The 27,574-nt window shown below is 39.5% G+C and overlaps 1 protein-coding gene across 4 annotated transcripts in view; it reads right to left on the reverse strand.

Moving 5' to 3' along the window:
- The window catches only part of Fam81a (family with sequence similarity 81 member A), a 51,541-nt gene that overhangs the window by 18,649 nt on the left and 5,318 nt on the right, over positions 1–27,574 (reverse strand). For 2 of the 4 annotated variants that reach the window (XM_013359881.4, XM_078049537.1), the window contains exons 2-4: positions 14,049–14,116; positions 12,557–12,830; positions 64–182 (exon numbers count right to left, since the gene is read on the reverse strand). In XM_013359881.4, coding sequence (XP_013215335.1) covers positions 64–182; positions 12,557–12,830; positions 14,049–14,095 — 440 coding nt within the window. In that variant the 5' untranslated portion in view covers positions 14,096–14,116. Of the gene's footprint in view, positions 1–63; positions 183–12,556; positions 12,831–14,019; positions 14,117–27,574 lie in introns of all 4 variants that reach the window. The other 2 variants (XM_040274769.2, XM_078049538.1) reach the window with 1 other exon arrangement.

A 27,574-nucleotide genomic window follows, 5' to 3' on the forward strand; every position in this document is an offset into this window, starting at 1 on the left:
CTAAAATGGAGTTTATGAAACACAGCTTTTGACGAGCACAGACCCCAACATTTGAACACCTACCTTGCCACTCTTCCTCGGAGATCTCCCAAACCAGAGAGCTGACGCATCTCCAGGGTCTTTAAGGCAGAATTAGTTCCATAGCTAATGTTGTCCCTGGCACGGATCTGCTCCTGGAGTACCTAGAGTACACAGAGACCACTCAAGGTCATTTGCAAATTTATATGCAGCCACAAAAGTATTTTGTATTTTGGGGAAAAAAATAAAAATGTTTAACAACTTATTATTATTATTATTATTAATATATTTCACAAGAAGCTTCTTTTTAATAGTCACCTGATAGAAAGAAGTGGGTTAGGAGGAAATCAGGAGGCTTAGGAAGAAAGCAAGAGACCTTAGGGTTAAGTCCCTTAATTCACCAATAAGAACTAAATTCCTTTATATTATCTTTTTTATAATGAAGGCATTTTAGGTATAATATTGCTGTGCCCAGAGGTCAAGTATGAAGTGGGTTTGTTTGTTTTTGTGTGTGTGTGTGTTTGTTGTGGTAGTTGTTTTCTTTTTTATTGTTTGAATTTCAATTTTGGATTCCTCTTTGACATAAGAATATCTAGATATCTAAGGATTACTTAGAATTAGAATTGCAGTCAAAATAATGAGGCCCTATCTAAAAAAAAAAAACAAATTAGAATTGACATCTTTTTCAAGCAGTTATGTTTTGTGGTCATTTTTATCATTTAATTCTCATAATATTGGTTTATGATAAATATAGTATAATTTTGAAATATGTTAAGGCTTGCTTTGTAGCACAATTGATTTTTTTTTTTTAACGTTCCATAGACATGCAAGACTACATATTTACTCCTGGGCACGGTGGCCCATGCCTATAATCCCAGCGGCTTGGGAGGCTGAGACAGGAGGATCATGAGTTCAAAGCCAGCCTCAGAAACTGCAAGGCACTAAGCAACTGAGACCCTGTCTCTAAATAAAATACAAAACAGGGCTGGGGATGTGGCTCAGTGGTTGAGTGCCCCTGAGTTCAATCCCTGCTACAAAAAAAAAAAAAAAAAAAAAAAAAAGTATATATTTACTACTTGAGGAATGTAAGGTTTGAATTTGTCTACTCTGAGTTTACTGATTTCATTATTCATTTCCTTTAGATCCTATTTACTTTTTTTTTAAATCTTATTTGTTTTTACCTCATTTTTTTCATCTGTGAAAGAATAACTATGAATTCTCCCACTGTAAAATATATTCATCAAGTTCTCCATTTAGCTGCCATTTTATTTGGTACACATGGATTTAGATGAAAGCATTTATTACCATCCTCTAATAACCTTCTTTAGTACCTTTAATATTAAGTTTCATCTTACCTAATATGACTATTGCTAGTATGTTTCAGAAACAATGAAGCAAACAGTAGCTTTGTGTTAATTGCTTGGTTTGATTGTATACCAGGCACTGTTCTAAGTACATCAGGCATGTTAACTGAATCCTCACAGAGTCCCAAGAAGAAGGTACTATCACTATCCCCATTTCACAGATGGGGAAATCTATAGGCAACTTGCTTAAGTCCACACAGACACCAAGTGTCAGAGCTGGGATTCAAACCCAGGGAGTCTGGCTCCATAGTATACTCTCAACCATGACACCACATTGCTTTGGTTGTCTGCATTTTCATCTTACTGTATGTATTCAATGTATGTCACTGTGTTGTTCTTTATCTTTTTCCTTATTTATTCCTTATTTTTATCTTTTTAATATTTTTAGATTAATATTGTGTGTCTATTGTAATTGTGTCTTTTGTTTATTTATTTATTTTTATGTGGTGCTAGGGATCAAACCCAGTGTCCCATGCGTGCTAGGCAAGCGCTCTACCACTGAGCCACAACCCCAGCCCCATCCTTTTCCTTATCTAAACTGATTTAATCAGGTTACATCCACGCTTTCATCTTGCCTATTAATCGGGGAATGTTCCAGACATAGCCATTCCATGAGTAGTTACTTTCCATTCCCCATGTTCACCCTATATGCACGTCTATTTTGGGTTCTGCTCTTGCATGGCTGTCCTGATATGGACACTCAGCACATCTATCTGCATGGCTACCTCCTTCCCTCTTCAAACCCAGATGTCTTATTTGGAAAAAATTTACTTTTTTCTCTCCTGCCCTTTCCCCTACTCCCAATAGGCTTTGCTAAAATATCTTGATACTTTGGATTGGGCTATCATTAGAATTTTGCTTGTAGAATCTCTCTAAAATTTTTATTTTTTAAATGCTTTCTTTACATAGTCCTAGGCATTTATCAATATATATTTGCCTGAAATTATATGGATCTTTTTTAAGGATCATAGATCATCTTTGTGTTTTTCCTATGCCCTACCTCAGGTTCTCTGCTCATGTGTACTATACTTGGTGTATTCGGTTGGAGTCCTTTCTCTGACATTTTCATCAGATCAGGCACCTGAGGAAAGACTCTTGATCCCAGCCATATGGATTACCATCCTTCCCCACCCTGAAGGTGGGTGATCTGTGGATGGGCTACAGAACTCTTGGGCCTTTCTGCTGGGTGACCTTTGAGAGCCAGAGTGTCCAGTGTTTCTTTCTCTGTAAGTATCTTCGCTCCTGGTACCTAGAGGTAGGTACTTCATCATTGGAGTTCAGAAATTTTACCAGAATGTACCTGATTCCTGATTGTGGGACTTTTTTTTTTTTTCTTTTTTCTTAAATTCAATTCTACTTGGACCTCAGTGAACATTTCAATCTACAGTCTCTGATTTTTCTTTAACTTGGGTAAAATTTCTTCTCCTATGGAACTAATACTTCTTCTCCATCTGTTTATTTTCTCCTTTTGGAATCCTTGTCATTCACATTCTGGATGTCCTACATCTGTCCACCAGCGCCTCTCTCTTTCTCTCCTGGTTCCTCCCTCTTTACATTTGGCTCTGATGTCTCATGGACTTCTTCTACTTTGTCTTGTTTGACAACTAATTGCTTCCAATTCATCTGCTCATTTTAAAAAATTTGAGTTTCAGGAACAAATTTTATGTTGCACTAGGGTCTCCTAAATGGGTGAATTGTTTTTTATTCATAGTCCATCTGCTTCCAATGTTATAGGGGCTGTTCTTACTCTTCCTTCCTCTGGCTGCTGGGCCCCTTGAGTGTGATATGACCTTCCTTTCCCTGCTCATTGGAGTGCTTTAAGTAGGTGCTCCTGAGTGTAGGAGGAGCTTTGGGCTGGAAGTGCAGCCTGGAAAGGCACAGGGCAAGGCTCCAAGTAAGGCATAGGAGGAAGGCTCTCTGCATCCTGCCCCAGTCAGGAGGCATTGGGGACACTGCCTACCTTCACAGGCCTTCCAGGTCTCCAAGGGCAGGAGACTGGCTTAAGTACATAGAGTGAGGCCATGAGATGGACCCTCTCCTCCACGGACTCCTGGCTATGGGTTCTAGATCCTGGATCCATGGCTCTCCCAAGCTAGGTCTCTGCAAGGGTCCCCAGGGTCTCCAGCCTGTTTAGCACAGCCATTTTTAGGAAGGTGGCACTAGGATGGAAAAGTAGACACTAACCCACCACCTCCCCTCACCCTTCTGTACCAACATAAGGATTTCCTAAGGATATAGTCCTGGGTATCTACATGCTGCTGTTTATTTCTAGAAATTTGATGATTTCTGATATACTGACAAATTTGTGGTCCCACTGCAAATAAATAGGGAAACCCAATTCAAGACGATGCAATTACGCTTACAGAAATCATTTTTGTGCACCTTTTCTCAACTCTTTTATCTTTTCTCTCTTTGTCATAATGTACACACAGAAAAGTGTATTTAATGTTCATTTTTAGATTTTCAAACTTCCTAGCAAAAAGCAGAAATTAGGAATGAGAGTGTTCTGTTTTCCTTATTGGAAATCTGATAGGGTCATTTTGGAAGGAGTGACAATGAGGATAAAGAAATGTTTCACTGAAAGGAATCTGTAATTGTCAGATCCATCTGTTATTTCTGTAGTTTCCAACTTTTTTTCTGAATGAATTTGCTCTATGAAGAAGAATGCAAACTAGTTACAATCACCTGTGAATGACAAAACATTAGTCATCTGAACATATTCCTGCAAGAACACTTCAGATCTGACTAATCAGGTCCTGGCACTCTCCCACTGAATGGAAGTCTGGTGAGCATTCTCTCTTTCTTAATGGGAAGTAACACCTATTAGTTACAGTTAATAGAAACTAATACTTACACTTTCTGTGTGGAATGTTTCAAACCTTTATTATAAAGCATAAGACTAGTCATTCTCAAAGGTCTTTGGGGTATATAAGTATCACTCAGGTGGCTTATTCCACATGCAAAGTCCCAGGCTCCATCCCCCAGAAAACCAAAGTTAAGGAATGGACCCAGGTGTGTGGCTGTTCAGCATCATGAACTGCTCCTAGAGATAGTAACATCGCATTAGACATCATAGAAACAGCAAAGGCTATAGCCGGTCGTACTTCATTTGGGTTGATTTTCAATCAGTAAGCAAAGAAAATGGAAAGTGATTTCATAAAAGAGAAGCTAAAAATAATTAAACAACATATTTTTTTAAAGATTCAACCTTTCTAGTAAGCAAAGAGTCAGGAAATAAGATCACACCATTATCATGTACCACTCTGGGGCAGGATGTAGATGGTGGAGGCGGCTGTGCATGTGTGGGAGTAGGGGCTAGATGGGAACTCTCTGTACTTTCCGCTCAGTTCTTGCAAACCTAAAACTGCTCAAAAAAGATCAAGTCTACTTTTTATTTTTATGTATTTTTTTTGTTTTATATACTTATTTTAAATAAGTAAATAAGTGAGTTGGGAAACAAACCCAGGGCTTTATGCATACAAAGTATGTGCTGTTACTCAACTACATCCCCAGCCCAAAGTGTATTTTTTAAAAAAATCAAAATATCATATCGTCTTTATTGATTGAAGAAGCATATATTTTTTAGGTCAGGCAGTGGCGAATGTCTGTAATCCCAGGGATTTGGAGAGGCTGAGGCCAGAAAATCACAAGTTCCAGGCCAACCTGGGGAACTTAGTGAGGCCCTGTCTCAGATAAAAAACAAAAGCGGCTGATGACATAGATTAGTGGTAGAACATACTGGGTTCAATTTCCAGGAGAGAGAGAGAGAGAGAGAAAGAGAGAGAGAGAGAGAGAGGCAGTAGCAAGCAGTTTTAACTTATAATACTAAAAAAGTATATCAAAAATCAAAAAGGCACAGTTGGCCCTTCCTGAAACAACTTTTCTGAAGAGTGATACAGCAAAATACATTCAAAATGTTCATGACTTTGACTCTGGTTCTGACTCATGACTCTGGTTCTTAGAATTAATATTAAAGGAAATATTAAGAAAAATAAAAATGTTTTCATAGTGTGACACACATGAAGTCTTTCATGAGGAGTGTCATTATACAAGCACTAGGAGGTTCATAGAGGGTTTTTTTAAAAACAAAGCAAAATGTGTATAATCTAATATTAATCAAAAAGAAAGGGCACAAAATAACCACAGCATGATTCCAGCTATGCGCTGAAATCCTCATAAAGTACTAGAATGTTCAAGGTTTGTTGATTTCTTGTGGGATTACGGGTGATCCCTTTTTTGTGTATTTCCCACCACGGACCTACATTACTTTATAACCAGTATAAAAGAATGCATTTTATTTAATGCTTAAAAATAAGAAAAAAAACCATTTATCTTTCAGAATTCTTATGCAGGTGAATAAGGTATTGTATTAGAAGTACTTTGAAGAACACAGAAAAGAATTCTATCTGAACTTAACACAGTATGCATATTACTGAAAAGCTACATGAAAACAGAAGGCACTGCAGAGCTTACTATTTAAGAGAATTTGAGAATGAAGCCTTAGAAAAATAATCCCTCTGTAAAATCAGTAATGTGCCCTAATTTGTCATTTTGGAGAAATTTATCATCATGATGCATTTACTTTAAAAAGGTTATCCTTAAGTAAATCATCAATTCTCCATTACTGTCAGTTCCAGAAATTTTTTGTCTGCCTACTACATTCAGAGCACCAGGCATAATTTCAGAGAGCTCATTTGTAGCAGAAAAGCCTACGGGATGGGTGAGTTCACAACCAAGTCCATCCAGTAAACATGAGTCGCACGACACACGGAGAAGAGGCCAGGCACCTTGGAAAAGGGACCTTCTGCTGTTTTTTGTTGTTGTTGTTGTTTTTAAGTTATGGCCTATCATTACAGAACCTCCCTTCCCAAAGACAGCATAGAACAGGACTCCTGTGTCAGGCTCTATTAAGGCTGTCTATACAGAGGTGTTGACAACCCATGCCCTGGGATCTCCAAGCCATTAGCCAGGCTGGTGCTGCCTAGGAACAACCAAGAAAGAAAGAGCTCTCCATATTTCTCCTTCTCCAGCTCTTCCTAGATTGATAAGGATTTAGAAATAAAAGTATAACTCCAACATCACTAGAGAAAGACCCAACTTCTCAGGGAAGAGCCTTGCAAAGTAGGACCTCCCTCCCTGGCTCCTCATCTCCACACTGAGGCTTGCAACTCCCCAGAATTCCAGCCTCTGTACCAAATGGCCTTCTTGGTATTCATTTCCACTTGGGTATTCAGTGAGCCCCTAAAAGATGCCAAGTCCCAAATAGACTCCAACATGCAGGAAGTCCTGCCATTTCTACCTCCAAAATAAGTCCAGAATCCACCCACTTCTCTCCACATCTACAGTGACTCTCCTAATTCAAGCTGCCATCACATGTTCCTTGAACTTCTGCAGGAGACACAACCCAACTCCCTGCTTCTGTTCTTGCTCTCAGACGACCCCTTCATCTCACAGTAGTCAGAGTGCTCCTTCCTGAAACATTAATCAGTCTGTAAGTCCCACAAGGGCAAGGGCTTTTATCTGTTTTGTTTACTAGTGTATTGCCAGCACCATGTGTTTGAGTGAATTATTTAAAGTCCTTGGCTTAAAACTAAATAATAAAGCCAGGCACAGTGGTGTGTGCCTGTAATCCCAGCTACTTGGAAGGCTGAAGCAGAAGAATTAGGGTTTCAAAGTCAGCCTGGGCAACTTAAAAGACCCCCATCTAGAAAGAAGGAAAGAAGGAAACTTAACATCTTCCCACATCCAAACCCTAAACTTCTTATTAAGAGCCTTCAAGCCTTCTGACTGGCCCTTTCCCTCCACTCACGGTACTCAGGTCCCTTGGTCCTCTCTGCTCAAACACACCAAGTTCTTCCCTGCCTATAGCCTTCTTTCTCTCTGAAATGATCTCCCTATTGTCTCTTCCACCTTTGCTGGCCTGACCCCTTTGCCATTCCAGTCTCAGTTCATGTCACCTTACCATTCTTCCATCCTTTCTAATTACCCACCATTATATTATCTTAACAGACTATTGACATGGGCTGATGTTACCTTGGTTCCTCAGTTTTTACTCCCTGTACACACACTAGAATGTGAAGTAGGGCTAAGGGCAAGGAGCTTGCATGCTTGGGTAAGTACGTAGTACCTGTCACCTTTAACAGTGCCTGGCTCACCCTGGGTAACTGAGAAATTTAGCAATTAATTTAATGCCATGATATAGAATCTGGCCTTTCAAGTTGAAGGCTCAGAGACTATCTCTAGCTTGTACCAGAGGTGACCACACACCCTCAAAGATGAACTCAGACAAGCTAAGATGTACTAGAGATGAGGCAGATACCAAATACCAACTTAATTACACTGGAAAATTTCCATCACCAGAACTGAATGAATATTCAAAGTCCACTCAATTCAATTGTCTTCTTTCTCTTGACTCAAGTCAAATCTAGTGAGTAGAGTTAAAATGAATTTGGATGATAATCAAAATCACCAAAATCCCTCTGCTGAATACTGGGGCCAGATCTCAGCAGCATGCTTTTTAAATAGCCTTTCTAGATTCCGATTTAGGTACAATACATGAAATTCAGTAGTCAAAATTTCCTCCTCACTGGCAGTGCTGGGTACGCATTGAGCCAAGCTCCTCTGCGGTCCAACTGCACAGTAGCATCATTTTTAGACCTCTACCTTGACATGTTAATGACATCCCACACTGCACTCATCACATGAGCTCAGAAAACTCTTCAGTAGTTCATTTGCAAATTGTTAAACTGCCAAACTTTACATGACCTGTTCAGTTAAGAGGAGGGCTTGGTATAGTTTTCCAAAACCCCACTAGGTCAAAGCCAGAAAGCCAAGCCAGCAGGACACCATGAGGTCTGAGCACATGAAAACCAGGAGTAGGTCTCCAGATTCTAACCACAAGGCCCCACTGCCTGGTTCCCCAAAGGCCAAAGACACAACTAAACCTCTAAGGGGACACAAGGGGATACAAACTACTTCCCAAGCCATCAAGTTGGCACAGAAGGGAAAGCTTATCACCCAAAAAGGGACTATAGACTACTTACCAGAACTTGGCTTCTGGGGATGATGGTGCTTAAACCAAAGACAGTATAGATAATCCAGACATGTATAATTCATAGTGACTACATTACCTCTTCTAAATTTATAATGACAATGATAATTTGTGGAAAGTCTTGGGGAAATAAATAATTGATGACATACAATTATGTACAAGGCAAAATGCTAGTGGAGATCATGGGCGGGGATGTATTAAAACAATAGAGTCTTCCACCCAGCACTTATTAAGCACCTACTATGATCTAGTGTACAAGAATCATCTGTTTTCACATTGGAATCTGTACTTGGAATATGGGCAGTAATTATGGGGTTCTAGAAGGGCAAAAGACCCTGGAGCCTTTAATTGTGAAACACTGATTGAGCTCTTACTGTGTGTTGAACACCATGGTACACACTAAAAATAGAAAAATTAAGACTCTGTTCTAGCTCTTGAAGATCATGCAGTCTAGTGGTTTGACAACATATTTTACTCTTTTTCTAGTGTACAACTGTATTCAGAGCCATGTGATAGAAAAATCTTAAAGACTTATCTAGGTACATTTACCCAGTTGCAGATTCAATCTCTCTCAATTTGATCAGCCCTGTCAAAGAGCCTAGAGTGAGCTCTGTATATTAAGAATGGTTTTTACTTTAATTTTGTATTGCAAAATCACCTGCAGGATGATTCTTAGAAAACAAATGCCCAGTATAATTTTAATGAGAAAACTGAAAAACAAGTAGAAGCCAGTAATAAAAACAACAAAATGCCAGGCAATTTTCAGAAGAAATTCAGAATCTATAGATAAAAAAGACACTTTTCACATCACTGAAATATAATTTAAAGCTGGTCATGGTGACACTTGCCTGTGATTCCAGCTACTTAAGAGGCTGAGTCAGTAGGATTGCAAGTTCAAGGGCAGACTGAGCAACTCTATGAAACACTATTTCAAAATAAAGCATAAAAAGGGCTGGGAATGTGGCTCAGTGTAGAACCCCTGGGTTCAATTCCCAGTACCCTTGCCCCATCCAAACACACAAAAGAATGAAATACAGTTGGAATATTGTCACATTTATAGTTTTAAAAATTCAACTATCATCTTTTGTATAATATCCACTCTCCCAATTTTTATACTACTTATATATAAGGACTTCTTAAAATTTTTACCCTATATTACAGTTATGGACTATGATTATGGATACAATTTGTATCCCCCAAAATGCATATATTGAAATCCCCACTACTGCAATGGTATTAGGAGGTGGGATTTGGGAGACTTTGGGGAGTACTTAGGTAATAAGGGTGGAGCCCTCATGTGTGGGATTAGTGCCCTTAAAAAAGGAGACCCAAAATCTTGCTTCGGCTCTTGCTCTCTGCCCCATGAGGACACAAGAAAAGAGCCACCCACAAACCAGGAAACAGGGTCTCAGATCTTTGACTTCCCAGTCTCTAAAACTGCAGGAGATATAATTCTGTTATTTAAGCCACCCAGACTAATTTGTCATGATTTCATTTTGATGAAGTTTGGCTACAGTATAGCAATTCTTATGTTTCATGAAGCATTCTAATTTTGGTTATGTTTGGGTAGACATGCCTAAGTTCATAATATACACAAGTACATATAATTGGTGCTTCATAGCAGTCTTACATTTCTAAACTTTCTTGCTGTTATTTTACTATGATATGTAGTTATTGCCAGTTATAAAAAAAGTAAACACTCACATGGCCAAAGTAAATTTTTTGTCAGAATTAGATTTTACTCAGTTTTCCCTCTCTACAACAGAAATCATATTTTCATTTGCAAAATTTGCATACTCTAAAAATAAATGGAAAAAAGTGCTGTCTGGGTGAGGAAGGCATAATCAGTATATAAAATGTGTTTCAGATGTTGGAGAAACGGCAAAATTGCAATTACTCTAAAACTCAGTGCATTGTAAATGGTTCAAAAAACTGTCTTAAAGAAATATGTTTGGTGAGAAATAATTAGCAAAGCATAAAATGATTGATGATATATCTGCTACTGATCCCAGTTCAAGTGAACTCTCATCAACAGAATGATGAGGCCAGGGAGAACTAGTGAGAACCACAGCTGGAATTACCTGGTTTCATGAACAAGGTCTCTGGAGGGTCAGAAATCCTCGGAAAGCAGAGAATGGCTACAGCGGCCAACCTGTCACATTTGAGAGTTGGTTACATAAGATCAGGGTTCCAGAACAGCTCCCATGAGGAAAAGAAGAAAAGGGAAAGGAACATATTTTTGGAGCTTTGAGTCCCCTGGGTTTAGTCCCAGAACTGCCACTAAATGGTTTTGAGACTTGAGGCCACTTCAACTGGGTCTATCCTGAAAAGGATGCACTTTGTAGAGATGATCTAAGAGTCTCTACTAGGAAATCTACAACTGTCTTCACTCTCAATTGGGTGTTTATTCACTAATACTCATTTGCTATGATTTAAATTATGGTGTCCCCTCCAAAATTCATGTTGAGACTCTGTCCTCACTGTGGTAGCATTAAGAGGTAGGGATGCACCATGGTACACACCTATAATCTCAGAGACTTAGGAGGCTGGATAATTGCAAGTTCAAAGCCAGCCTAGAGAACTCAGCAAGATCATCTCAAAATGAAATTTTTAAAGGGCTGGAGTATACCATGCTTGAGGCCCTGGGTTCAATCCCCAGAACTGAAAACAAACAAACAAACAAAAAAAAAACATATACACACAATATGGGTGAGGCTATGTTGAAACTGGAACACCCATACATTACTAGTGGGATTATAAATGGTACAGTCACTTTAGAAAATTGTTTGTTTGGCTATGCTTTGAAAAGTTAAACATATATCTTATAGTGATAAAAGATCCAGCAATTCTACTCTTAGTAATTTACCCAAAAGAAACGAAAACTTTTCCATATCAAAGACTTGTACACAAATACTTATAGCAACTTTACTGGTAGTAACTAAAAATTGGAAACAATCCAAATATCTATCAATTAATGAATGGATAAACAGAAAGGGGTACATCTATACAATAGAATACTACTCTGACATCAAAAAGAACATGACACATGAGGATATGTGTGAACTTCAAAAGTATTATGCTTAGTGAAAGAAGGCAGATGCAAAACACTTCATATGGTATAATTTCATTTATATGAAATGTACAGAAAAGACAAATTTATAATTATAGAAAGTGGATAAGCCCTGACCTGGGGTAGAAGAAGGGCTTGTGTGAATTGTGGTAGGTGAGGGTAATGTCATAAAACAGAACTGTGCTGACAGTAGCACATTTCAATAATATACTAAAAGTTATTTAATTGTACACCTACAATGGGTGTTTTTTGTGGTATTTAAATTATACCTCAATAAAACTGTTTAATAACAACACAAATCTGACAATGGAAAAAAGGTGGGGGCTTAATTTCAGAAAACACCATTAATGTACAATCCCATGAGAAGAAACAAAGATTCTCCTTAATTTAGCCATATACATTTATTCCTATATTTAATAATTACATGTGAAATCTATTACCATTAGGTAGCAATAGAAACCCAGGCCCTAAATGATCTAAGTTTTCTGAACTAAATTATATGGTCTCTGTGACTGCCCTAAAAATAGCAGTAAACCTTTAAATTCTACAAATAGACAATATTGGCTTTTTTATGGGGCCCATTTCAGAGCAAAATAGAGCAATAAAGGAGAGTCTGAGACGCAATCCAAATACCTAAGCTCTCTGAATAATAAATTGCATAATATATAATCATTATGGCCTAGAAACATCTAATCTGGAGTAGCAAAGGCTGACCTAGTAATTGATTTAATAGCTATCTTCACAGGTATGAAGGGTTTTACAAGGAAACTTTTTGACTAGTTCTCTCTCCCCATTGAAAGCCAAACAAAACAAAGTGATTTAATAAACAGCAAGGCAATTTTGGAATAAACACAAATAACACTGACAGAAACTGCTATCAAATACTGGAATAACTTTAATTAGGATATTTGTGCAAGCTGTTTCCTTGGCGATCATTACAGTCAAGACAGACAGCTTAGGCCTACGTGCACACTGCCTGAGAGGTGGGAATTAGAGTTGGGTGACGATAAGGATCAATTGGGACACAGGCCACATGACTTGCACACACCTTACCTCAATGTCCCGATTAAGTTGTTTTACTATGGCAGTTATGTTCCTGATGTGCTCCTCCAAGAAAAGCCTGGCCAGGCGGTCACCACCCCCTTTGTTTTGCATTTTCTGCAAACTGCTGACAATATCGTCTTTAATCCGGAAAGCATGCTCCACCAGGGCAGCGGTGGTTTTCTCATGGCAGAGGATCCTGTCTTCTAGTTGCTCCACAAGGCTTACAGAGGAGTAGGGTGCCATGGTCAGGGACTGGCTGTGTCGGGGCATGGTTCTTACTCGCCTGCAGAAGGAAACCACAGGATGGGAGTAGCTCATTGGGAAAATATAATTCTTAAAGCCAGATTCAAGACTTCACAGAAAAAGAAATACATACTGTCTACCCCTACAAGGTAAATAGGGCTTGAGGCAAGGTTTCTGCCCCAAAGAGTTTCCTCCATTAACCAGGCAGGATCTTGAGGTAATTGTGCTCACAGGCTTAGGCTCTATGACCTCTAAGATCAAGAGGCTGGCAGAACCGGGCAGAGTGGTATTCCCAGCTCAAGTTGTGAAATCAAGATCCAGCTGACTAACACAGTCTCCTGACAGGATCTCCTCCCCAGCCCCCCCCCCCAAGCAATGGTTACAAAGTCAAATACCTACAGGGGTCAGGCAGGTGACATAAATGAGTGAAGCATGCCATGCATGATGCAATAGGGAGTGATGGGGACTTTGGAGAACTCGACAGGGCATTTCCCAGCTAAAAGGGAGCCACAATTCTGCTCCTCCTATAAGTGATCATCTGGGAACACAGGTTCATCTTTTCAGATTATTTGGTATTTTCAAATGAGCCAGAAAATTCAGACTTGTATGTGAAATTGCCCTATTTTTAAAAGTTGACAACTCATTTAAAAAGCATTTAAGATCATGCAGTCCATGCAATGTATTTCCAAGAGCCAATTTTGTCATGTAGGCCCCCAATTTTTTATTTCAAAAGGTAAAAAGGACCAGGCTTGGTGGCATGCATCTATGATTCTAGTGACTTCGGAGGCAGGAGAATGTCAAGTTTGAGGGCAGCCTTGGCAACTGAGTGAAACCCTGTCTTAAAGTAAATAATAAAAAGTATTGAGGATATAGCTAAGTGGTAGAGCATCCCTAGGCTCAATCCCCAGTATGTATAAATTAATCTTCAATCAATCAAATTAATTAATTAAATAACAGAGACATTAACCTCAAGCCTCCAGAGTTATATTTCACTATTGATAGAAAGTTTAATCCTACTATAGGGAAACTATGAAATCTCCACCTCTTGGGGTCACGGAGTGGTCCATGGTATCCAATAAACTGGAAACCAGGAATGGGGACACTATAATACTTCTCTTGCTCTTGGACAAAACTATTCTTGGATAATGCAACAGCCACAAAGCTTCACTTATAAAGACCATCACACCCACTAGCAGCCCTCATGGGATTGGTGTAAAGGAAAAGTATACCTTAGATGCATATTTTCCATATATTATACCTTTCCTCGGTGACAAGATTAGGAAATACAGTGTTCCGTTGGGCCATTTTCTTTTTAATAATTCACATCTGTTGAAAAAACAAGCACTAAATTATTTAACAGTTTATATCTGGAACTTTAAGTGACCTCAAAGTTTATTATGAAATTAGTACTAAGTGGCTCATAAATTATGCTGACACACTGATCAGTTCTATTATTGAATGGCTGTATCTCATAAATGAAATAAACAGTAAATGTTTCCAAATAAGGAGAAAAGAACTTAGCAAAATCAACATGCTTCTGAAGTTAATACTATAAAACTTTGCTGAACCAATCAACACAGACTATCAAATGGAGTTTCCAGAAGTTTCCTAATCCTACACTATATCTCAAGTTGAAAAACTACTTTTCCAAGCCAGGCACAGTGGCACACGCCTATCACCCAGTAACTGAAGATGCTGAAGCTGGAGGACACAAGTTTGAAATCAGCCTCAAGAATTTAGTGAGATCCTGTCAAAATAAAAAGATACAAAGAGGTGGGATATATTTCAGTGGTACAGCACCCCTGAGTTCAATCCCTAGTACCACAAACATACAAATAAAAAGCCACTTTTCAGAAATAAGAAAGAAGAAGGCAGTTTCTTTTTTCTTTTCCTTTTTTTTTTTTTTTTTTTTTGAGACAGGGTCTCACTAAATTCCATGGTTGGTCTCAAATTTGTGATTCTCCTGCCTCAGGCTCCAGAGTCACAGGGATTCTACCATGCCTGCTGGCAAGGTAATTTCTTTAATAGATTTTTTTTTCAATCTTATACTTCCCTGTAGAAATTTGCAGGGAACTATCTTAGTAAATTTGATCTCAGTAAGTTTCATGGCAATTAAGAATGCTTGTTTCTAAATCAAAAATAAAATAACTCATGGTAAATGTGATATGATTTGGGAGAACTTAGCTATCCACTAACAGAATGAGAATAATATTCTTAATTAAAGCTGTAAAACTATAAGGTATAATCATACAGATTGCATCTAACACATAAGGAACATTTGATCACCACAACTCATTAGAAAATAGAGAGTTTTTAAAAGATTTCGTTACTTCGGTTTCTTAGCTGTTAATTGGTTTAAAACAATGAATGCCTAGTAACTGGGATCTGACTTAGTCATTGTTCTCAGACACTGAATTCAGAAGGCATTTCTGATTGACACCATTGTTTTGGCATCATCTCTCTGGTGTTTTATTTTTAGGGTTTCAGAATGTGAACATTTTACTTTCATAGACAAAGAACTTCAAAATTTAAACAATTGTCATTTAAGAAGAAAAGTAATTCATGCCAAACAAGCTATGATGCCCAGGAGTTCTTAAGTGTCAAAGATAAGAATTGCTGCCATTTAGACTAAATAAAATTAGACTGGTATAAAGAATGCTATTATTCAGAATCACAGAATCGTTTACTTTTACAATTATAAGACATCTCAGCTGAAATTTCCATTTACAGAGTAGCACCACTTAAGAAACCTTTATGGGCCAGGCACAGTGGAGCATGCCCGTAATCCCAGTGACTCGGGAGGCTGTGGCAGCTGGATGGCAAGTTCAAAGCCAGGCTCAGCAACTTAAGGAGACTATAAGTAACTTAGTGAGACCCTACTTCAGAATAAAAAATTAAAAGGGTGGGGGATGTGACTCTGTGGTTAAACGCCCATGGTTTCAATCCATGGTACAAAAAAGAAGAAAAGATACATTTATTAGCATCTGTTAAGTAGCCCAGCTAATGCAACCATAAAGCAGGGAGATAAATAATAACATGAACAAAAACACATGGGGAGGACAAAAAGAGAGAGGTGCATTTTTTCCTGGGGGGCAGCCAGGTCAGGGAAGAACTGATGTGAATGAGCAGGATTTCCCAGAGTAGGGAACAGAGAGATGATCCCAAGCGTCTTTCCTTGGCTTCCTAACACTGGCTCTCCTCCACTCTCAGCTATGACCAAACTGTTCTTCCAGCCTCAGCCATACCTTACCACAGACACCTGCTCCTGTCAACATCCCCTCTGCCACCCCATCTGCAACTGTGCTTGCAACAGTCCTGTGCTCTGCAGACATCACAGGTTCCTGTGCTCTCTGGAAAAGCCTTCCCATCCCTGTTTGCCTCAAGAACTCTTCTTCATTCTTTAAGAGACTCCAGGCCCTCATTGTAGAAAGTGTCTCTTGTGTATTTCTCCAGCTCTCTACCTGTGTGTTCTACACTAATTATTGTACACCATTGGTTTTTAGCTGTTTAATAGGCTGCCTCTTCTATTAAACTGCACACATTTCAAACCTTAATAGGCAAAGAACTGACCTAGAATATGCCAGACATGTTTGTTAATAAGCAAATGGCTACTGTTCCTGCATCAGAAATAGCAGCAATAAAGGCATCTGAAAATATGCTTTAGTTAAAAAGTAGAGTTCTTTATGGAGATAAAATTTCAACAGTTAGAAACCCAGAAAGGATCTGTGAGTAAATGGACACTTTTGCTACCCCACCCCCACCCCTTGAAGTTCTTTTCATCCATTTGGAATTACCTGGCCTGTGCCACAGAAGCCCACCCACAGATCAACTTTCTGAAAAAGCAGTGTGTACACCACTACTTGTTGGAAACAGGTTTTCAGTAGCAAAACTTCCTTATAACCAGTGCTATGGCTCTAGCTCTATGACAGGAAGTTTCATGTGACACTGCTGTCTACTTAGAATTGTGCCCTTTCATGAACATCTGTTCATCTGTTAGGTCACTTAATTGGTTAGCATCCTGATATTTTGCCAGAACAATGGGATCTATATTGCAGAGGAATAAGAGTTGATAATAAATATATCACTGAATCCAGTGACAAAAGTCTCCATTCACTCACAGATCCTTACTGGGTTTCTAACTGTTGGAATTCCATCTCTACTTTTTAACTAAACCATATTTTCGGATGCCTGTATTGATGCCATTTCTGATGCAGGAACAGTAGCCATTTGCTTATTAACAAACATGTCTGGCATATTCTAGGTCAGTTCTTTGCCTATTAAGGTTTGAAATGTATGCAGTTTAATAGAAGAGGCAGCCTATTAAACAGTTAAAAACCAATGGTGTATAATAATTAGTGTAAAACACACAGAGAGCTGGAGGAATACACAAGAGATACTTTCTACAACTGAGGCCTGGGGGCTCTTAAAGAATGAAGAGGAGTTCTCGAGGCATACACTGAATCCAATTTAATCAATACCTCCTCAAGCAGCATTTCTTCACCTTCCCTGTTGTCAACTCTGGGTTATCTGCTGAGGTTATCATCTCCTGTGCATTTATAAATCTGATCACTGATACTGTGAGTGGGCCACAGCCTTACCAAGCAGGTCTATGTAGCGTACTGTGCTGATTGTATCAGGTTCACTATTACAATAAATGATCTCCACTTTATGATTTGGGGGAAATTAGGGGACGGGACAGATAGGTAAAGCAAAAAGAGAAGAACTAAAAAGCATAAGAAAGGCAAAACTCATAATACCCCAAATATGCAATCCATTCATAGAATTTGGAGGCTCATACAACAGTAAAGGAAAATGCTACTATCTAAATCAAAATTTTTTTGTCAATGAGGATTCTGTGAAAGAAGATGCATAAAGGCTGTGTGTGTGTGTGTGTGTGTGTGTGTGTATGTGTGTGTACATACTTATGAATATTTAATACCTCAATGACCAAAGAAGACATTATTGCCAACTACTATATTTTTATAAGTAATGTGACACTGCATAGAAATGCTATGGAAATATTCCAATGTTAAACAAGGATGAATTTAACCAATTAAAATGACAACTTGTTCTGAAAATCTGAATATCAATCATGTAAAAATGTCGTTTTTCACTTCACTATTAAAATATAGTGCTGATATGCTATGCCAAGTGTCAGATTTTTAAAAATCGGCAATGAATTTATGAATAAAATGATCATAATTTGGTAGTAGAAAAAAAAAAGCCCATTTTCCTTATAGTTAAAAATAGAGTGAGAGAGGGCGGGAGCAGCAGAAGGTGTGTGCAAGACAGGTGGGAGCAGCTCTAACTCCGTCTGAGGTGCCGCTAGCCTGGGCTCCCCGGGGCATCAGGGTTGGGCGGTGTGTCTCGGGGAAGTGTAAGAACAGGGTGGGGAGGGCAAGCTCGGGAGCATCCAGGCAGGCAGAAGTCGGAGGAGGGCAGCACAGGAGCCAGGCCAGGAATCCAGGCACCCAGGATGGGATACTGCTAGAGCAGGACTGGTCCCCGGAGCTGCTGCTCCCACTCTCCTCCTGCCCCCTCCAGCCCACCCCAGCTCAGTCCAGCTCTCCTCCTGCCTCCTCTCTGTCCTTTCCTACTCTTTTGCTCCACTCACTTCCCTTTGCCCTCTCCCTTGCCTTCACTTACATTTCCCTCCCTTCCACCACCACTTTTCCCTCCTCTCACTTGCCCTTTTCCTCACTACAGTCCTGCCTAGCTTTCAGTGGTGTACAGTGTACAGGGAAAGGCCCTGTGATCTGAGCAGGCTGGCTGTGCACGCTCACCTAAGGCTTGACCTAGGTCAGGCACTGACGAAGTGTGTTTCCAAGCATTAGTCTAATTCATTCTCACAATCATTTATTCTATGTGACAGAAGGAAACAGCCCGACAAATGTTCAGCAACTGTCCAACATCCAGGCCAGGGAGGAGGAAAGCAGAGATTCGAACCCAGGGCCTTTACCTCCTCATCAGAGGGAAGCTGTGCGGGCCTCTAAGATAGTGTCTGGCTTTGCACTTCTGGATAAGCTTCCCAAAAAACGCTGGTTCCTTCCCTGGCTAATGTCTCTTCATGCACATCTGATAGAAAACATTTCTAATAAACTAGATGTGTTTTCTAATAAAACTTTTTAAATAAAACTTTATAAACTAGATTCTAGGAAACAGTATTCATTGGTATATTTAAAGAACTATTATACTGTTTTCTGTTTGGGGCTAATGGAAAATTGTTAAGTACCTACTATGTAGCCTCTTTGTGGCCAAATTTGTCTTTCCTGGGTCTCAGTGTGCTGGGGTTACAGCTGGACTGAAGCAATGGTGCTCTTATTTGGTGGTTGGGGAACCAGAGCACACACATGTATTTTGTTTGAAGAAATTTGGAACATTTTGGGAAACACATCTTCTTGAACTAAAAAAACAGGGTTTTTCTGTGATTAATAAAATAATATATTATTAAGATTCAGGGCCTATATAGACACATAAAGAATAAAGTGAAGGCTGACACTCAGAAATTACTAATGTTGGGGCTGGGGATAGCTCAGCGGTAGAGCATTTGCCTGGCATGCCTGAGGCTCTGGGTTCAATTTCTAGTACCAATAAAGAAAAAAAAAAAGAGAGAAATTGCTGATGTTGTAACAATTTACTTTTTTTTAAAAAAAAAAAATCTCTCTCAGGTACATATAATTTTCCTCTTAATATAATGAAAGCATACTTCACACTATATGTGTACTCAGCATCTCCTAACTTGTACTGTTATACCCATCTCTCAATGTTGATGTAAAAAAAAATACGGATCACTTTTTTGGGGAGGTGGGGGTGCTGGGTATTAAACCCAGGGACTCAGGCATGCTAAGCAATCACTCTACTACTGAGTTACATCCCCAGCCCTATATCACTATTTCTAATAACGGCAAAATAGGCCCCCAAACAAATATATCATAATTGTTAGCCAGCTCCTTACTGATGGACATTTACACTGAAATACTGTTTATAATCATGATTTAGTTCAGCTTTTTGGCATGTTGTTTTCCTTCCCTTTGTTCTACAAAATGATTCAGGTATGTGGAAATAAATGGAGCAAAGTACAAGCTACATGCAAAATTCAAGTTAAGATGAGATGCTGCTAATGAAATCTGAAGAATCAAGAAGTGATAAGCCAGCTGATCTGTAAAAATGACATGGGAGACTGAAACAAGGCAAACACTCAAGCTGGTTTCAATGTCAGTCTGGGGCTCTGTTCTGTTTGCTCAAAGAGGAGCTATATTGTCCAGAGTCATATCCCCAAAACCTGGCACATAGTAGCTGACCGACAAATGTTTGCTGGATGAGTGAATCTCAGGGACACGTGTCTAAACTGAAGTAATTTAATAATGCTGGGTGTGATCAACTGAATTATACTTTGACCAGCAAATGAATATATAATAAGAAAGAGGATTGGGGGACAGGGTTGTGGCTCAGTGGTAGAGCGCTTGCCTAGCATGTGTGAGGCACTGGGTACAATCCCCCACACTACATAAAAATAAACAAATAAAGTAAAGGTAATGTGTCTGTCTACAACTAAAAAAAATATTAAAAAAAAAAGAAAGGGGATTGGTACATACAGCATGTCTAGTCAAAACAAATTTTCTTCTTCTTTTAATTTTTAAAATTTTTACTTTGAGATAGGATCTTGCTACACTACCTAGACTAATCTCAAACTCCTGGATATAAATGATCCTCCTACCTCAGTCTCCCAGGTAGCTGGACTATAGCATGCTACACTGCACTGGGTAATTTGAAGAGATAAACTGTTTCCAAGAACCTAAGAATTCAGAGCAGCAGGAAGAACAGTGGGCAGCTGTAGTTAGCTGCAATTCTGATACCAAATCACCTGGGACGTAGTTCTGTTCACTAGAAATAGAATAGCTATTTTATAATTTAATTTTTAAGTCATTTCACAAATTTCAAATGGATATCTTGCTTAAAATATATCAAAAGAAGACTGAAAACAACAAGAACTTTAACAAGTTTTTTTTGTACCACTCATACATACTTCTGTTCTGGCAGTGAAAGTAAATTACAAAATGAATCTAATTTACCACCAGAGAAAAATCACAAGAGATATCATTTCGTTCCACTGCATTGGCAAAAATCATGTCTGATAAGATTAACTAATGACAAGAATCTACATGGAACAACAGCAACACCAGATGAAAATGGGAATTGGTATCACTCCTTTGGAAAGCAATGCTCAATATCTGCTAAAAGTGAAGATGAAGCAATCCCATGACCCCAAAATTCTACTGCTGAGAACTACTCAAAAAACTTTACAAATATGTTCATAAGGACACATTTACAAGGATACTTAAGATAGTGTTGTTTCTTTAACAATTATTTTATTTCTGATTAACATACATAAATTTTACGTGGTTCAGTAAAATTTATGTATGTTAATGTGGTTCAGTGCGCTATTCCCATACATGCATATAGTGCTCACTAGTCAAATCCAACCTACTTTTCCCAGCCTGCCCTCTGAGATAGTGTTGTTTCTAATAGCAAAAAATGCATTTGGGAGCCAGACACCCATCATTAGGCCACTGGTGAACCTACTGACATATTCATGCAATGAAATAATAAAATAATAAACAGTATTGAAAATTAACTAATTAGATTTACAAGCCAAATTTGAAAGAATCTCACAAATACATGAAGTGAAAAAGGCAAATTACAGAATGATATGGACACTATGATGCCATCTTAAAATATATCAAAAATAAGCCAAATCTATAACAAGTAAAGAAGGTGAACATGGAAACAACCAGTACCAAACCAGGGTTATGTTTTTTTCTGAGTTGGATCTAGAGGGAATCAGCAGAATACTGAGGGAGTTGGATAAACAGACAGATGTTTTACTTCTTTTTTTTTAATATTTATTTTTTAGTTGTAGTTGAACACAATAACTTTATTTTATTTATTTATTTTATATGGTGCTAAGGATTGAACCCAGGGCCTCACACATACTAGGCAAATGCTCTACCACCAAGTCACAACCCCAGTCCTAGATGTTTTACTTCTTAAGCTCAATTTTCTACTCTATCATTTAAAAAGAAAGAAAATTACTTTTTCCATTTCCCACTTTAAAAAATGACAAAATATGTAAATTTTTGTCACACTATTAGACTCTCCAGGACATGCCTAGAACTCAATCTTGCCCTACACTTTCTAGGCCCACAAATGGAATTTCATGAAATGGTAACTAATCTGCACTAAATGTCTACCCTTAAAGCATTTTATCCATACTTAATAAGATGATATTAACTAGATGTTAATATTTCTATAAGTGGCTACAGGCTAAGTGTCTAGTAATAGAAGAGGAGCTAATTAGAGCATCAATGGCTATTTATCAAAGACATCTACAGCTATTTATCAATAGAATATCAATAGCTAATTAAAATTATGGTTATACAGACTATGAAGTAACATAGGAAATATTTATGTGCTAGTTATAATGCCAAGGTTTAAGACCAAAACAAATTGAATTTACAGTATTATATACAACCATAATCAGGGTCTGGAATCCCAAGCTTTGCTCCTTGGCATTGCAATTTAGGTGGTACAAATATTTTAACTTATGTTTAAAGAATCCTGCCAATTCTCTACCACCGCTACCAATGCCACTATTGCCATACCCCACTTTCTTCTTCCTCTTCCCTTCCTTCTCCCCACGGTGAGAAGTCAACCAGATCCTAACCTAGCAGAGGTGTTTGGAGCAGGAGATCCAGGGCCAGAGCCAAGCAGTCACTGTCCTACTGTGTGCACAGAACACCAGCTTTCTGCCTTCCCCCACTCCCCACACCAGCTCCTGTCCCTTTCCAAGCATGGATGCTTTCATGGACTCATGCTACTTTTAATGCTATTTCCTTTTCCCCCCTCTTATACACCATTCCACTCTTCCCATGCCAAATTTCTGGAGTTTCCCCTGTGGTGTGGGTAGTCAGTAACTGGCTATATCATTTGTTTTTGGTGAGAGCAGGAGGAGGACTGTGCAACTGAAGCCTCAATACCTACTTTGCAAGGCCAGAATACCCAACATGATGAAGCAAAGGGAAGGGCCACTGCTCACCAGAGGAGCTCTAAGTACTCCAAATTGTGTGCCAAGCAAACAAAAATGGCAAGTAAACATAGCTACCTTCTTAACAGGCAGCTCATCTCCCCCCAACCCTGACTAGAAATTTGGAGAATAAATGAGCAATCCTGGATGAAATATCCTGTGTTTGCATAATCAGAGATGTAGAATGCATGATGGATGTGAGATGGATCCAGGGAATTTTTTGGTAAGTCCTCAAGGCCACCCCTGGCCTCTAAGGTACTGGGTATCCTTACCAAAGGATATTAGACCAATGGCAGATGAAGCATCCATTCATCTGTTATATACTGATGCTTTTTCAAACTTACATTACCCCAACAACCCAGAAATCCCTCCACCATCTTGGAAAGGATAGGGCAGGAGTTACACACTGGAAATTTATTATAGTAGTATCTTTGTAAATAGTGGAAAGAAATAAGTCAAAATGTTAATAGTGGCACAGAGTACATTTTTATTCTGCTCTTCCTTATTTTCAGAACTTTAATAAGTGGGGTACTTCTTGAGTAAAAGAATGGACCAATGAACAACAACAAATGCAGACAGTGCTCATTTAATGCTATCAAAACCAAGAAACCAGCCCAATTCTGAGTCTGAAAGAGCTTACGGTTCAATTAAAACAACTGTGCTGTCAATTTTTACCTTCACCTCATTCTCTTGTGGGCACAGAATAAGGCTTGAGCCTGTCACCCTCAACAAAGTCATGATTGCAGCCTGGATTGCCTGTAGAAGAAGATCAGGCATGTGGCACGGATACAGTGGCTCTGGAGTGCCACCAGCCTTCAGCATTCTAAAAGCCTTAGTTCCAGGGAAAGTATGATCCCTCCACAGGGTCCCAATGTCCTTTGCAAAAATGATTCTACTTTGTAAGACTTGCTTCCTTTCCCCTCCACTCTGTTACATTCACAAAGGGAACTCCATTGGAGATAGAAAGATAAGAAGAGAATGTGTTTGATTCACAAAAATGGGTTTCAAAATGCTTAAAACATTTACAATGGTCTTCCAGCCAGACCAGTGGTCACTGCATAACTGAAGGGATCCAGTAATCCTGTAACATACATGTGGACTCTGCCACATACAGACAGACTCACAAATGAACCCCCGGAGCCCAAAGAACAGCCATTGATGTTGCCTTAAGCCACTCTCCACAGCTTAGAATAATATTAACATTTCTAGAAGAACCCCAGTAAAAACAGGCTGGTTTTTGTTCTAATCTATTAATAACAGCTATTTTGAAATACTATTTAAATCTTCTATTGTTATTTGAACTTTTCATGGATTATGTCTCCCCAACTGAGCTGCTTCAGGGCAGCAGGGACCACATCCTATGTAAGCCTGCAGAGTGCCTCTTCACAGATGCTCATAAATATGTGTTCATTTGCCTTTTTGTTTTTCTAATTTGGAAAGGCCCATCATGTTAATTATTGAGTTGCTCTGCTCAAATGACGTATTGATGGCTGACTCAAGGTGCCCCTCCAGCTGTGAACTTGGCAGACTGCTTGAGGTCACCCTGCAACGGGCCCAGGCCTACACACGTGCACACACCCACACCAAAAAAGAAATGTCTTAATATTACTTTTATCAACAGCTATATTTGGCAACTTTTCTTTCTAGCATTACAGAAGACACATTACCAAATGTTAAAAAGGGAATCTGCCAAATGAAATAGCAAGAACAGAAAAAAATATTATTTAAAGCCGGCATAAACTCTCTACCTACTGAACTCTCTACCTACACCCCCAGATGCACCAGGGCTCACATGGGAGGGGAAGGCACGACTTTGTGTTGTGCAGGCAAAATGCTAGTTGTGGCTTTGTGGAATCGCTGAGGGAAAAGCCAAGGGTGTGGACTTGAACGAGGACCCTGCCCCAGCCTGTGCCCTTTCCTCACATGCAGAGGGAGTGGTGGCACTGCTCGGCCCCACATGGGAGACTCCAGGAGACTCTTTTATTTGGAGTAACAACTGGAGTGCAGCATATTAATTTTATAACTATTTAGAGAGAGCAGGGGAGGACTCTTGAGCTCTTCCACAGATAATTAAAAATGCAGGAAAAAAAAAAAAAAGAAATCTGAACTAAACAAAAAAACAAGCTGAAGACACCAGGGGATTCTGAATAACATCTTCCCGGTTAAACAATTTTAAGAATTCCATAATGCGAAAGCAACCCCCACACATTCTCTCCCACACAAACACGCTCTTTATTGAAGCCACTCTGAGCTGCAGCAGCAGGATCTCTGCCTTCACCTCTGCGGGTCCTTGTCCAGGGAGGACATCTCCATAGAAGCACTAGGGGTGGCGGAGCCCACCACCAGTCAGCAAGGGCAGACACACCCTGAGGAGGGACATCAGCAGTTCCCCACAGCCTCAACCACTCACCATCCGAAAATCTGATTTTTAACTTCAAGAACAAATGTTGCTTTAGCAGAGACTAAAAAATTCAGGTCTTTTGAAGCTTGTCAAACAGCAAATTCCCAGTAACTTTCCTGGTGTTCCAGAAAGAGCTGATTATTTCTGAAACAGGTATTTGATGATCACCAATAACTACATCTTTAAAATAGTAAAGGGGTTGGGTGGTGCACTTGCTTAGCATGCTGAAAGACCTGGGTTATCCCCTGCACTGTAAAAAGTCAATAGAATACCAAGAACCACTGAGCCAAGGAAAAGAATCAACAAAAGACAACTGAACAGTCACACACACACACACACACACACACACACACAATTGAGTTTTCTATTTTTTCAAAAAAAATACCTGCTTTCATATTAAAAATTCATGGAACATAAAACCACTTCTGATCAGACAAAAATGAAGTTACCAATGTAGGGAAAGGGAGGAAACAGAAGCATATTGACCAGAAGAAACAGGCAGGAAAAGTGAAAATAAGGAAGAAGAGGGGATGAGCAAGGGGAAGGCTGAGGAGAAGAGGCAGCACTGAGGGAGCCCGAGGAGGGACAGCAGGAGGCCAGACTATGCAAAGAACAGGTGGCTGGGGCTCCAAAGGGAGGACGCCTGAGAAACTGCTCCTCTCACATTCAGCTGCTCATTTGGGGTGTGAAGAACTAGATGGGCCATATTTAATATGCTCTGTGAGGTTTGTCTACTCATTTTCTTAATCAAATATGCTCTTTCTTTGTCATGACATAAACACAAAATTAAGATATCATCAGGGGAAATCATTTTTCCCACTTACAATATGGAAATACCTTCCCAAATTTTCCACCACTTTCCTCAAAGATCCTAGTTTGAACCAATGCTCATCTGACTCCAAGAGGAAGGCACTGGTCTGACATCCTCCATTAAGGACTGGATGGTAGTGGACAGCTCTGCCGTCACTGTGTGCGCTCACTTCATGATTTAACCCAATACTTTAGTCAAGTCAACAAACATTCATTGACACTCTTCAGTGCTGAACAAGACACAGTCCCTGCACTGCAAGAGCTTTGACTCAACGGGAAATAGCAGTAGCAGACCACCAAGCAAGACTGGAGAGGCTGCTAAGGGCTCCAGGAACAAACCAGCCAAGGCTATGGGACAAAAGGATGGCTGGATCAGTTTGAACTGGGCATCAGGAAAAGCCTTTGAGGAGCAGGCATTTGAGACAGATGTCCCAAGGGATGGGCTAAGTGAACTCAGGGCAGCAAGGGGAAAGATGAAGAGGGGACAAAGCAGAGGAAATACTGACTAGTGGAAATCAGCAGGTAAATAGTGGAGGTAAGGCTGGAAGAGTTGAGTGTGGCCCGTGTGCAGAGGCCCTCACTCCACGATTGCTAGAAACAGGAGAGACAGCAGGAACAGAAGGAAGAAACAAGCTGAGAGAGACTGCACCTCGCACTAGATGACAACTGGATGTGGGAGAGGAAAGAAGAGCAGAAAGCTTAACCCCAAGGGCAGAGAATGTCAGCTCTAAACCATCAGCAAGGGCACCACAGGGCCACTCAGGAGAACACACAGGCAAGCTCAAGTGAGTGGCACCCTACAGCCAGGTGCAACAGCACATGCCTACAATCCCAGTGACTTGGGAGGCTGAGACAGGAGGATCACAAGTTTGAGGCCAGCCTTCGCAATGTAGCAAGACCCTGTCCCAAAATAAAAAATAAAAAGGGCTAGGGAAGAAGTAGGCCAGGGGTAGAACACTCTTAAGTTTAACTCTCAGTATCTTAAAAACAAAAAACAAAAAAAGGAGGAGGAAAAGGGCATCCTACAAAATAACCAGCCAGTGCCCTTCAAAAGTGTCAAACTCAAGGTCACAAAAAACAAAACAACCGGGAAAATAGCCTAGATTAAAGGAAACCAGAGAGGCATAACAACTAATGTAACAAGGATCCTGGATGGACTCCTGGACAGAATCTTTTTGGTTTTGGTTTTTCAGTTTTGAGATCTTTCTTCCCCTCTTTTTGTATAAAGGATGTTATTAGGACAATTGGTGACACCTGAATAAGGTCTGTAGCTTAGATAACAGGACTGAATCAATCTTAGTTTCCTGATTTTGACACTTGTTATACAAGAAATGACCTTTTTTAAGAAAGAAATATTCCCTTATGTATTTAGGAGGATAAAGGTATATCATGTCTACATTACTCTGGAATGGTTCAAGGAAAATTTTCGACATCTGTATGTGTGTATACAGACACATATGTGATGTATATAGATTCTGAGAATGAGAGA

The sequence above is a fragment of the Ictidomys tridecemlineatus genome, chromosome 5 (assembly GCF_052094955.1).
Source record: "Ictidomys tridecemlineatus isolate mIctTri1 chromosome 5, mIctTri1.hap1, whole genome shotgun sequence".
Taxonomy (NCBI): Eukaryota; Metazoa; Chordata; class Mammalia; order Rodentia; family Sciuridae; genus Ictidomys; species Ictidomys tridecemlineatus.